General features: G+C 68.5%; 1 protein-coding gene across 1 annotated transcript in view; it reads left to right on the top strand.

Annotated features, from left to right (window-relative positions):
* The first annotated feature begins 5,094 nt into the window (after positions 1-5,094).
* Positions 5,095-12,803, top strand: part of KSR2 (kinase suppressor of ras 2) — a 65,824-nt gene continuing 58,115 nt past the window's right edge. Inside the window, exons 1-3 of the mRNA XM_062589824.1 lie at positions 5,095-5,271; positions 10,121-10,261; positions 10,555-10,705. Coding sequence (XP_062445808.1) covers positions 5,095-5,271; positions 10,121-10,261; positions 10,555-10,705 — 469 coding nt within the window. The remainder of the gene's footprint in view (positions 5,272-10,120; positions 10,262-10,554; positions 10,706-12,803) is intronic.

Below are 12,803 nucleotides of genomic sequence, written 5' to 3'. Positions count from 1 at the left end.
CGTGCTCTTGGGGGCACCTTGGGGCGACAGGGCCTTCGCCCGAAGCCGGCGGGACGAGCAGAGGCGACGGCAGAGCCGGCGAGTCGCCGGGGGCTGCAGGGCGGGCGCTTCGGGGACGGCGCGCCGCGCGGCGGCGATGGTGAACGCCGGCGGCGGCCGAAGGCAGAGGATGCGCGGACTCGCGCCCGCCGCTTTGCGGACGTGCAGAGGGAAATAACCCCTCCAGGGCGAGCTGGGGGAGCGGCGAAGGGGAGCATCCCTTCGGGCAGAGCGCGGCGGGGCCGGCGCGCGAGCGGGCTCCGGCGACGGACCAAGGCAGCGGGTGTCCGCGGCGCGCTGCCTCGTGGCTGGAGAAAGCACGATTGCTGCGGCCCGTAACGAAATGCAAACAACCCTGCAGGTCTGTCGATCTGTCTAGCTGCAAGCGCTGGGAAAAAATGGTTAAAGAAATACGACGGAGCAGGGAGTAGGATCAGCGGGTGCTTCCGGAGCCGGCTGGGGACAGTAACCCAGCGCCTTCCTCCGGGAGCTGGGGATGAGCTGGCGGCACGTGGAGCCTGCGTCCCTGAGCTGAGCCTTGCGGCCGCGTCGCCCATCTCTTGGGTTGGCCGTTGATGGCTATCGAGAAATCCTATTTTCCGATCCACACCGAGCGCCCAGCTGCTAAATAATCCGCAGCAAACTCACCCACCCTTGCGGCTCGTTTGTGCCAGGCGCCTGCTCGCGGCGCGACCGGGCTGCGCCGGAGCGAGGGCGGGAGCCGGCGCGCCTCGCGAGCTCGCTCTTTCATTTATTTTTTTGATTTTATTTATTTTTTGCAAGTGCGTAAGGGAAAGGAACAGATCGAAGCTGAGCTCGGCGAGCTTCATCTGCTCCTCCGGGCACGTGACGGCCGCGCCAGATGGCCCTGCGGCGAGCGGGGCGACGAGGCGCGCGGCTCCTCCGCGGAGCACCGCGGCGCCGGGCACCCGTCAGCCCTGCGCGGAGCGCCGCGCCGCCACGGCCGCTCTCCTCCTCCCCTCGCTGAATTACTAAGCCGGGTCTAATCTTGGCTTATTTACTGCTTGCGCCCCGTGGGACGAGGACCAGCAGTTGGCATCGCGCTTTGCGGAGGGCGATGTGGATTTACGGCCCCGTCGGTACGGGGCTGTTGAGGGTGCCCAGGTGCCGGGCGCATCCCGCGGGAAGAGGCCGAGGGAAGTGCGGGGAGCTGGGGGCCATGAACTGCGCGGGGCCGCAGCGAGGTTCGTCCCGCGGGGAGCGCGGGCCCACAGGCGGCGGGGCCAAAAAGGAGCCGCGGCACTTTTTTGCTGGAGAATATTAATTTAAATCCCGGGGAGCCTCGTTTTTGGGGAGGGAAAGGGAAGCGTTCACGGTGCTTCGCCCGGCTGAAGCCTGAAACGCTGCTTCCGTCGGAGGCACGATGGAAATAGCTGGATGTGTGGAGCCGCCTCGCTCCGGCGAGCCCGGTAAACCTCCTTTTCCTTTGACATTACGTCCTATCCCGGCGGATGCCCGGTGGGTGATGAGCCGAGCCCGGGAGCACATTGGCAGAGCATCCTCCTCGCCGGACCCGTCCCAGGAGCTGCCGCGCGGGGAGAGCCTGGGACAAGCCACTCGCGCTGCCAAGAGCTTGTGGCGAAGGGACGAAGCAGCCGACTTGTATTTATTTATTTATTTTCTTGGGAAAGCAAAAATTCCCAGCAGGCATTTTACTTTCCATGGGGTTTGTTTATTTATTTATTTTTGCTGGGGGTTGTGGGGGGCTTTGCACCGCGGGTAGACCTGCTGCCTGAGGCGGGAGGCTGCCGGGGAGGGGGGGGGTTGCGTCCTCCCCAATGCCTGGGCTTCGGCCTGGGGCTCCCCGCTCGTCCCTCCTGCAGGCGATGCCGACCACGGGGAGCGCGGGACCGTCCTGTCCTTCCCTCCCGCGTCAGCCGTTCCGGGAACCGTGAATGTAGAAATTACTGTGCTGCTAGCCGAGATGTTTTAGGCGAAAAAAAATACCTGCTGTCGCAAACGCACCGAGTACAAAGAGTGCCTTGTGCTGTTATCTCTGCTTTGGTTATTGAAAGACTTGATTAACCACAGAAGCCATCAAGAGGGAAAATTTCCAGTGTGCTTCGTGTCCCCCCCCCCCCCGCCCCGGCCCCGTGCTCCGGTTAGTGGCAGAAATTGCACTGCATTTCGAACGTGGGTGATGCTGAAACACCTGCCCGTCGCTCTCCGCCGGCCTCTCCGGAGGGCAGGCGTGCGTACACGTACCTATAGACGTACGTACACGTACCTATAGACGTACATGCGCATCCGTATACGTTTGCACCGAGGAACTGCCCTGCCTGGAGCAAGCCCGTGTTTATTCTTCGCCTCCAAACGGCGGAAGGCCCCGACGGCTCGTCCGGCAGCGCCGGCTGTCGGTGCGCGCTGCGGGGAGGCAGCGGCAGCGCCTCGCGGGGGGCTGCTGGGCAGATCCTGCCGTGATCCTAAGCCCGATCTCCAGCCGCGCGCAGCGAAATCGGCCTCGCCCGCGCCCGGCCGGCCGGCTTTGAGCCGCTTCTGAAAAATTCGGTCCCGGGCAGCACCGAAAATGAGCGGTGGTGGGCAAATCGGCAAGATACTGGTGCTTCCAGAGGGGTGTTGCTGGGTCCCCTCCCGGCAGGACAGCACACGCCTGGCTGGGAAGCTAAAATTCCAGTAATTTCCCTAAAATCCCTTTAATCCCCCCCCTCGACATGCACACGTGCTTAAAGAGCGCAAGCGAACGGCTCGGTAGCGGGCGGGAGGAGCGCGGCGGCTGCCCCGCGCGTGGGGGCTCGCGGCCGCCCCCGGCGCTGCGCTGAGCCCCAAAGCTCCCGCGGGTGCAGCCCGAAGCCCCCTGCCCCGCTGCCCGGCCCGGGATGGCGGGGCGGGCGCAGCCTCGGCGCTCCGGCGCTGCCGGGACGGGAGCCGGCGGGAAAGGTCGGGGAGCAGGCGCGGAGCGTGGGGGAGGCACGCCGCAGCAAGCCTCGAGGAAGCCGCTCGGCGTTTTTGTTTCTATTCATTTATTTCTTTTTTTTTTTTGCTCCATTTCAGGCCAAATCCGGCGTCGCTACGGCACAGAGCGCGGTGTCTCTCCTCGGCTTCTCCGTCCCCGTCGCAGCTTTTCCTGCCTCCCCTGCTTGGTGCTACCCTTGGAGTCGGGAAAGCACGGCAGGATTTGGCCCGTGCCTTAGCGGCGCCGCCTTCCAAGGGGGCTGAGGACCGCTCGTCGGGTGGCAAAGCGCCCGCAGCCCGGGCCAGCTCCCTCGGCAGCAGGCCCTCCGCGGCCCCCCTCCCCGGGCCTTCGGGGGTGCCTCTCCCCTGTGCTCCCCCCCCCCCCCCGCAAAGCTGCCCCTGCCCTGCGGGGATGGGCGCCCAGCCTGGCCTGGCTGCGTCTGCACTGGGGGCTGCCACAGGGCCCCCTGCCACAGCAGGGCGCCCATGGCAGTGGGCCCCCCATGGCAGTGGGCCCCCCGTCACAGCAGGGCCCCCTATGGCAGTGGGACCCCCTGTCACAGCAGGGCCCCCCATGGTAGTGGGTCCCCCTGTCACAGCAGGACCCCCCATGGCAGTGGGACCCCCTGTCACAGCAGGGCCCCCCATGGCAGTGGGGCCCCCTGTCACAGCAAGGCCCCCATGGCAGTGGGGCCCCCTGTCACAGCAGGACCCCCTATGGCAGTGGGGCCCCCTGTCACAGCAGGGCCCCCACTGCAGTGGGGCCCCCTGTCACAGCAGGACCCCCACTGCAGTGGGGCCCCCTGACACAGCAGGGCCCCCCATGGCAGTGGGGCCCCCTGTCACAGCAGGCCCCCCCATGGCAGTGGGGCCCCCTGTCACAGCAGGACCCCCCATTGCAGTGGGTCCCCCTGTCACAGCAGGGCCCCCCATGGCAGTGAGGCCCCCTGTCACAGCAGGACCCCCACTGCAGTGGGCCCCCCTGACACAGCAGGGCCCCCCATGGCAGTGGGGCTCCCATTGCAGTTGGGCCCCCTTTCACAACAGGACCCCCATGGCAGTGGGGCCCCCTGTCACAGCAGGGCCCCCCATGGCAGTGGGGCCCCCTTTCACAACAGGACCCCCATGGCAGTGGGGCCCCCTGTCACAGCAGGGCCCCCCATGGCAGTGGGGCCTCCGTCACAGCAGGGCCCCCTATGGCAGTGGGGCCCCCTGTCACAGCGGGGCCCCCCATGGCAGTGGGGCCCCCTTTCACAACAGGACCCCCATGGCAGTGGGGCCCCCTGTCACAGCAGGGCCCCCCATGGCAGTGGGGCCTCCGTCACAGCAGGGCCCCCTATGGCAGTGGGGCCCCCTGTCACAGCAGGGCCCCCCTTGGCAGTGGGGCCCCCTGTCACAGCAGGACCCCCCATGGCAGTGGGCCCCCCTGTCACAGCAGGGCCCCCCATGGCAGTGGGTCCCCCTGTCACAACGGGGCCCCCATGGCAGTGAGGCCCCCTGTCACAGCAGGGCCCCCCATGGCAGTGGGCCCCCTGTCACAGCAGGGCCCCCCATGGCAATGAGGCCCCCTGTCACAGCAGCCCCCCCCATTGCAGTGGGCCCCCATTGCAGCAGGGCTCCCAGCTGCAGCACAGTCCCCCAATTGCAGTGGATCCTCTGTTGCATCGGGGCCCCTCTGCAGGCCCCCCGCCCCCCCTCGCCCCCGGTGCCCCCCAGCTGCTGCCGCCTCGTAGCGACCCTCCCCCGCCTCCCCCGGCCTGGGCATCCCTGGGGCCGCCGCCAGCGGCGCCGGGGCGGGGGGTGGGACCGGGATGCCGGTGCGCGGAGCCGCGCTGGGGGCGGGCGGGCGGGGGGGGGGGGGGGGGGGCGCGCAGCGAGCGCGGCCCCGGCGGTGCCTGAGCGCGCCGCCCCCGCCCCCGCCCCGCCGCGCCCGGGGGGAGGCGGCCGCGGCGCCGCGCTGACGGCTCGGTGGGCACCGCGGCGGGCCGGGCCGGGCCGGGCCGGGCCGGGCCGCGGCGAGCGGCGCCCGGCGGGGATGCTGCGGGCGGCGGCGCGGGGCTGAGGCGGCGCGGGGGCGCGCAGCCCGCATCCGGGCGGCGGCGGGGGGCGGCGCGGCGAGCGATGGATGAGGAAAACATGACGAAAAGCGAGGAGCAGCAGCTGAGTTTGCAGAAAGCCCTGCAGCAGTGCGAGCTCGTGCAGAACATGATCGACATCAGCATCTCCAACCTGGAGGGGCTCCGCACCAAGTGCGCCGCCTCCAACGACCTCACGCAGAAGGAGATCCGCACCCTGGAGGTAGGGGCCCCGGCGGCGGCGGCCCCCGCGCCCCGGGCCCGCCGGGGCGCTGCGGTGCGCCCCAGTGAGCCTGCGCGCTCTGCAGGTGGCCCCGAGGTGGCTCTGGCACAGGCTGCATGGAGCTGCCTGCAGGCAGGGCCGCCGGCGTCCCCGCCGCCGCGCTCTGGCCTCGCCGGCGGGCTGCAGCCCCGCGGCCGGGAGCATCCCCTGGGCTGGGAGCATCCCCGCGGCCGGGAGCACCCCCTGGGCTGGGAGCATCCCCTCGGCCGAGACCATCCCCTCAGCCGGGAGCATCCCCACGGCCGGGAGCATCCCTTGTGCTGGGAACATCCCCTCGGCCGAGACCATCCCCTCAGCCGGGAGCATCCCTGCACCCAGGAGCATCCCCACGGCCAGGATCCAGCCTCTCCAGCAGGCTGCATCCCCTCGGCTGGGAGCACCCCTGTGGCCAGGCTGCATCCTGGCAGCCGGGCAGCATCCCCACTGCTAGGTGGCATCCCCTGGGAAGGGAGCATCCCCTGGGCCAGGAGACATCCTCTAGGCCAGGCAGCATCCCCTGGGCCAGGAGCATCCCTGCGGTCAGGAGCATCCCTGCGGCCAAGCTCCAGCCTCCCCAGTAGACTGCATCCCCTCAGCTGGGAGCACCCTCCCAGCTGGGAGCATCCCCATGGCCGGGCTGCATCCCTCTAGCCAGGCTTCATCCCTGGGGCCTGGCTCCAGCCCCTCCAGCAGGCTGCATCCCCTCAGCCAGGCTCCTTCCCTTCTGCTGAGCTCCATCCCTGCGCCGAGCTGCCGCCTCTCACCTGGGCTGCCTCCCTTGCACCAGCCTCCAGCCTCTCCACCAGGCTCCATCCCGGTGGCCGGCTCCGGCCCCTCGCTGGCGGCAGGCCGGCATCGTCGCCCCCGGCTCCCCCACAGCGGCAGCAGCAGGGCAGAGCCCCCGCAGGAAGGGGGGGCCTTCGCCAGGCCGCGGCCATCAGCCGGGCCTCAGGGCTGCTGCTGGCTGCCGTGGTGGGGAAAAAAATCACATGCGGCTCCTTTTAATGCCGGAGAAGGCGGGAATGGGGATTCTAAGAGGGTTTCGGAGGCCTGAAGCCCTCCAGGTTGGCAGCTGGTCAAGCTGCTCCGTCAAGCTGCTCCGGGCTGGCGCCTGCAGCCCCGCCGGGGCCTGCGGGGTGCGAGCAGGGCAGCCGGGCCGCGGGCACCCGTCCTGCTCCCGCCGCCGTGGAGAGGCCCGGAGCAGGCGGGCGGCGCCGAGCGGGCCCGTCCCGTGCCACGTCTCGGGGGCGGCCGGGCCGGCGGGGCTGACGCGGGGCAAGGGGGCTGAGAGCGGCGCGGGAGCGGTTTTTTGGGGGGGGGGGGCGTGGGAGCCGCGGCGAGAGCAAAGCGGGGTTCGGAGGCGGCGCGGTGCTGCTGAATATGCCCAACGCGGATATGCCGAGGTGCCCGCGGGCCCGGGCAGGGTGGGCGGAAACAGGCCGGTGCCAGGCAGCGCAGACCCCCCGGCTCCGCGGGGAGCAGCTTATCCCGCGCGCGGCGGGCGCCGCACGAGCACGGCGGTGCGCCCACGTGCAGCTGGCTGCGCCGGGGGCTTCGGGCGCTGCCCGCCGGCTCCCGGCCCGTGAGCCCTGGCTCCAGGGCCGCTCTGCTGGCCCGTGCTGAGCCGGCCCCGCTCCGCCGGAGCGCCGTTCGGGCTTCCCGCCGGCGCGAGCAGGAGCCGCGTTGCCTCCCCGCCGGCTCCGCGTTTCCCGGCTTCCCACGCGGCCGTCGAGGTCCCGAGGTGGCTCCTGCCCTGCTGCCCCCGCCCCGGCTCTTCCCAGGGATGGATCGTGGGGGCAGGGCCCACGGCTTCGTGTCACCCGGGACTGCCCCGGCATCCCACGGGTATCGCATCCGTATGGATCTGGAACCAAGCAGGGGGGATCCACGGTTGCATTTTTTTTTTTGCTTGTTTTCGGTTAATCCTGATGTGCTAAAGCCTGATTTTGCAGAATTAATAGAGCTGCTCGATTCACCTATTTATTTATTTATTTATTTATTTTTAAACCATCTCAGGGTGTTGGCAAGCGCCCGTTTTCCGCGGGCTGCGGTTGTGCACGGAGTTGTTAACAACTTCGCGAGCCCAAGCTGCCTGCGGGCCGGGCGTTAGCGCGCCGGGCCCGCGTTGGTGTCCGGCCGCGGGGAAAGGAGCCTTTCGGACCCGGGACGGGTCCCAGGGCAGCGGCTACGGCCGCGACCCCGGCTGCCGCCACCGGGCAGGGACGTGCCGTCCGTCTGGACCGGGGCCGGGTTGTCTCCCGAAGGACGGGAGCAAAGCGCTGGGGCGCGTGGATTCTCCGGCGTCTAATATAACGGGGCGAGCGCGCTGCTCGCCCCCGCGGCTCGGCGCCCGTCCGGGCTCCTACTCGGCCGACCGTTTCGCACCCACGCGCGACCGAGTTTGCCCGGCTCGGCCCGTCGCCGCCGCGAAACGGCGGAAACCCCGACCGGGGCGACGGCGCGAGGCTGGAAATCCCCGCGGCCCTCCCCGCCGCGGCTGCTCGGGGGCGGGGGCTCCCCGGGGCCGAGCCGCTGCCCCCGGGCACGGGTTCGCCTCGCATTCGCTCGCCTGGGATCCGCTGGGATTGCCCTGGGGTCCTTCCCTGGGCTGGCTGAGCCCTCACTCGCTCTCTGCTTGCTCCCGCTGTACCGTAAATGTATTTTTATAGACATGTTTGATATATAGCTGCCTATACGCACGCGCACACACATGCTTATATACGGGTTTTCCGCTGCTGTAAGTGAAAACTCCCCCAAACGCCGGGCGGTGAGCTCCCCCCGGGGACTCGCCCGCTTCGCGGCTCGTCCGCCCGCCCCGCGCATCTCCCCACGCTTCGCCGGCGTTTCCGCACCGGGGGCAGATCACCTCGCTGCCCTTCCCTAGACGGGCAAACCGAGATGGGGGGGAGGCTGAAGAGCGGGATCGGGAAAGCCCTGCGTGCTTACAAGCTTTGGTAGGTACTTTGGGGGCTCGCTTTTAGGATGGTTCACCGGATTTTTAGGATGGAAGCGAACGCCACCGAGCGTCTCGGCTCGCAGGGACTTGGCGGAGTGCCTGCGCCTTGCGGGAGGAGCAGGACCCGGGCGTCCTGGCCTGCCGCTCGTTCTGCCCTCAGCGCTTTTGCCCGGGCCAGAGCCCCAAATATCCCCCCGGGCGGCCGGGGAGCGCGAGGCACTTGCGCAAACGTGGGGCTTGCCAGAGCCCGTTTGCCGAGCGATCTCTGCTAACCCGTGCCAGCGGCGGGTGGAGCCGCCCGGGCGCTCGGTCGGCGTTTGCTTGGCTGCGCCGGTGAGGTACCTATAAATAAGCAGGAGCTAAAGCCCTGGGGATGGGTGCTGGTGGGGAGGAAGGGGCTTGGGTGGGCGCCCTGGCTCGGAGCGGGCTGCTGCCTCCCGGCGCGCGTCCGGCCGGCGCTGCCGTCCGCATCTCGCCCGCGGGCCGGCCGGCTTTCAAGGGCGCTTCGGCAAAGCCTTCCTCCCCGGCGGGGAGAGCCGCATCCCGGGTGGGCGGGAAGGGATTTTCCCGGCTGGTGGATAGCCCCGTACCATCTGAGTCATTTTTTTCCCCCTTTTTCTGATTTAAGGTAGCTTTCAGCAAAACCAGAAGTGCTTTTGGGGCACCCAAAGTATCTCTGCGGAAAGTTTTATGGGCTTTTTTTTCCCCTTAAACTCTCGCAGGAGCCGCTGCGAGGCCCGTTGGGGACGCAGGGGGATTTGCAGAGCCGCCGCCGGCTCGTGATTCCTCTGTGGCTGCCAACCTTGTGGGCAAAAAATGCTCCTGCTGTGTCTGGTTGTGGCTCTTGGGTCCAAAACCCTTCGGTCCCCCCTTAGGAGAGGGGTTTCCTTAACCCCCCCCCCACCCCCCGAACTTGGCAACTCGAGGTTTCCAAGGATTTTTGTATTGCTGGGCCGGGACAGCCTGTGCTGCAGGGAAAGGCTGGAGGATTTGGCTGCGGTTTTCCCCGCACCACCCGACGGGTTGTCGGCGGCCCTGTTTCGGGGGGCCGGTTAGCGGCGCTCGGCGGGATCCGCTCGGTCGCCCGGTCCGGGCCTGGCGTTCCCGCTCCTCCCGGCTATCTCGTGTTTCGCTCTGGGCTCCTCTACTTTTTGGCGGGTTGCGGGGGCCGGGTGGGTGTCGGGGCTGGACCGGAGCAGCAAACGTCCCGGTCCCAGGTGCGGCCGCTGCTCCGAACACGGGATGCTCGGGAAGGCGGGGGGGGGGATCCCCATGTCCCAATCTGGGGTACGTTAGAGGGGAGATCAGCACCTGGGAGGGAGAAAAGCGGGAGAGGATCCCGTCGCCCCTGCGTCGCCCGTCCCGAGGCGCGGGCCAGATGCACAGCGGGACCGCGCGCCCGCGCCAGGGGCTCCCACGGGCGTCTCGCCGGGGGGCTCCCACGGGCATCTCGCCAGGGGCTCCCATGGGCGTCTCGCCGGGGGGCTCCTATGGGCGTCTCACCAGGGGCTCCCACGGGTGTCTCACCAGGGGCTCCCACGGGCGTCTCACCGGGGGCTCCCACGGGTGTCTCACCAGGGGCTCCCACGGGCGTCTCACCGGGGGCTCCCACGGGTGTCTCACCAGGGGCTCCCACGGGCGTCTCGCCGGGGGGCTCCCATGGGCGTCTCGCCGGGGGCTCCCATGGGTGTCTCGCCGGGGGGCTCCCATGGGCGTCTCACCGGGGGCTCCCACGGGCGTCTTGCCGGGGGCTCCCACGGGCGTCTCGCCAGGGGCTCCCATGGGCGTCTCGCCTGGGGGCTCCCACGGGCGTCTCGCCGGGGGCTCCCATGGGCGTCTCGCCTTCTCTTGCAGAGCAAGCTGGTCAAGTACTTCAGCCGGCAGCTCTCGTGCAAGAGGAAGGTGGCGTTGCAGGAGCGCAACGCCAAGCTGGAGGGCTTCCCCCAGCTCCTGCACTGGTTCCGCATCGTCGACATCCGCAAGGAGGTGATGGAGGTGAGGCGGCCCGCGCCCGCCGGCGGAGCGGCGCCCGTGTCCGCGCCGCGCCCCCGGGGCCGCTGCGGCCCCCGCGAGCCTGCCGGCGCCGAGGAGGAAGACGAGGGCCCTGCTCGGGGGCGACACGGCGGGGGGTGGTGCGAGGGAGTGTTTCCTCGCGCCTGCGGGCCCCGAGAGGCCGGCTTAGAGGCGGATGCTCCGCGATGGGGGGGGTGGGGTTTTTTTTTGGTTGGGGGGGTGAGTGGGAATTTCCCCCCTCCTTTCTCTCCCCTTCTCCTGTTGCTCTCCCTTAGGAAATCACCCCGGGGCAGCTGAGCCTGGAGGAGCTGCTCGAAATGACGGACGAGCAGGTCTGCGAGACCGTGGAGAAGTTCGGGGCCAACAGCGAGGAGTGCGCGCGGCTCAACGCGTCGCTCTCCTGCCTCCGCAGCGTGCACAAGTCGGGTGAGGCAGGGCGGGCGGCGCCGGGGCGGGGGCCCGCGCAGCCGCCGGCCCCTTCCCCTCGCCCGCTTCCCCGGGGCTACTTTCTCTTTATTTATTTATTAATTTATATATATATATTTTTGGGGGGGGGGATGATTTCGGGCTGCTTTCCTAAGGAAGCGGAGTCGTTCCGCGATCGCGCTGCTTGGCGAACAGCTTTCGCCTTGCTGGGTTCGGGCCGGGGGGAACCGCCGGCTTCGGCCCGGCCGGGGGCTCGGGGCGGCCGCGGGGCCGCCGCAGGAGGAGCCGCCGGCCCACGCGACCGACCGGCCCCGCGGCGGGAGAGCGCGCGCGGAGGCGGGCGCGCGGCTCGGCCGCCGGCACCCGAGCGGTGGCAGCAGAGCTCCGCGGCGGCGCCCGGCGCGCTCCGCTCCTCCCGGGGCCGAGCGGGAGCCGGAGCGGGAGCGGGAGCGGAGCGCGGCCGGGTGCACCCCGGGCCTCGCGGCGCCCCGGCCCGCCGCCGGTGCCGCCGCCGGGAAGCGAGCGGGAGGGGACGTCGGCGCTCGAGCGCGCGGGCCGCTCCGTCCCGGGGAGCGTTAGCGGGGCCCCGGCTCTCGCAGGCCTTCTCCAGGAGCTGGGTTTATCCCGTTATCTCCGGACGCTCCCGGGGAGCCTCCTGCGCGCGCCGATCCCTTCCGCAGGCTGTCCCCGTGCCAAACGCGGCCGCCTTGCCGCTCCTCCGAGGTGTGCTTGGCGGCGGCGCCGGCGTGCGGGTGCTTCCCGGGGCAGCCGCCGGCGCTCGGCCGCGCCGCGGCTCCGGCATCGCCTGGGCTCGCTGCCGCTTTTTTTTTTCCCCTTTAACAGAGATATTCCTAGTCTTTAAATACCCTCAGTGAACAAGTTGCTGCCTCTTCAAAACCTCACGCGCTTTATGCAATAGCGGCCGATTTCTAGAAGCCAAAATCGGTATTAATAAAGCTGGAATGAGGTACGGCCTTAACTCCATTTGAGTCATTAGTTAGAGGCACCCAGTTCCCCAGCGCAGCCCTCCGGGGCTGGCGGAGGGAGGACGAAAGCGGCTTGCTGCTTTTTGCCGAAAGCACAACGGTTTTTACCGGCAGGGGCTGCGATAAGGGGGGGACGAGGCCGCCTTTGGGGGAGTCGGGCCGGGATCACGGCGGGCGGCTCCAAAGGAGCAACGCTCGGGACGGCGATGCCTTTCCTCCCCCTTTAAAAAAAATAGTGGTTTATCTTAATCCGGGAGCGAAGGGGAGATGCAGGCTGCGTCCTTGGGGTCTAAGACAGGCGAGACCGCGGAAGAAGCTGCTCTCGGCCCGGAAAGCTCCCAAACCGAAAGCACGTCGCTTTATCAAATACACTGCAAACCCCGTATTAAAACGCCGCTTTATTGCGTTAACGGGTCTGTATTGGATTTTCCTCCGCGGCAGCTGTGAAACCTTATACTCGGAGGCAGTATTTTATTAGCAGCCGAGGCTTCGGTTTTGAACTCCAAACAGGTTTAATTTAATATTAAGTAAGAGCCGCCTAGTGCCACTGTGGATTGAGGAGTTGATGGCGTGTGACTAGCGAGTTACGCACGGAGGTTATTAACTGTCTAAGGGGAGAAAAATGATCCGTCGCTGCATATTTATGAGCCCCCGGAGGGGCCGCGGGCGACGGCGAGCGGGTGCCGGGGTCGGGCAGGGCGAGAGGAGGCTGCGCGGGACCGCGAGCCTCGGTGCTCCCCCGCCGTCCCCGGCTCGCCGGCGGGACTGCCGCGGCTTCGAGAGGCTGAGGAAAAGCGGGCAGGCGAGGCTTGAGGCGAGGAAACCGACCCAGAAGCAATTAGCAGAAATTAGGGCTCGGGGATGATTATTATTATTATTATTATTTTGCTTGAAAAAATGCATTTAACCGTATCTCTGGAGGGGCTGGTACCTGCGGCGCGTTACGTGTGGATAAGCGACCGGGTTGAAAATGGGCTTCCCGAGCCGCCCCGCGGCGTTTTCAGCCCCGACGCGCCCGCCACCCGAATAACGGGCTTATCTTCGCTCGCTCGCGCCGGTCGGGAAGGTGCCGCCGGGCCGAAAGGGCCTCCGGGCGGCTCCGGGAACGATTC

The sequence above is a fragment of the Rhea pennata genome, chromosome 17 (assembly GCF_028389875.1).
Source record: "Rhea pennata isolate bPtePen1 chromosome 17, bPtePen1.pri, whole genome shotgun sequence".
Lineage (NCBI taxonomy): Eukaryota > Metazoa > Chordata > Aves > Rheiformes > Rheidae > Rhea > Rhea pennata.
This window is presented reverse-complemented; position numbering and strand designations above follow the sequence as displayed.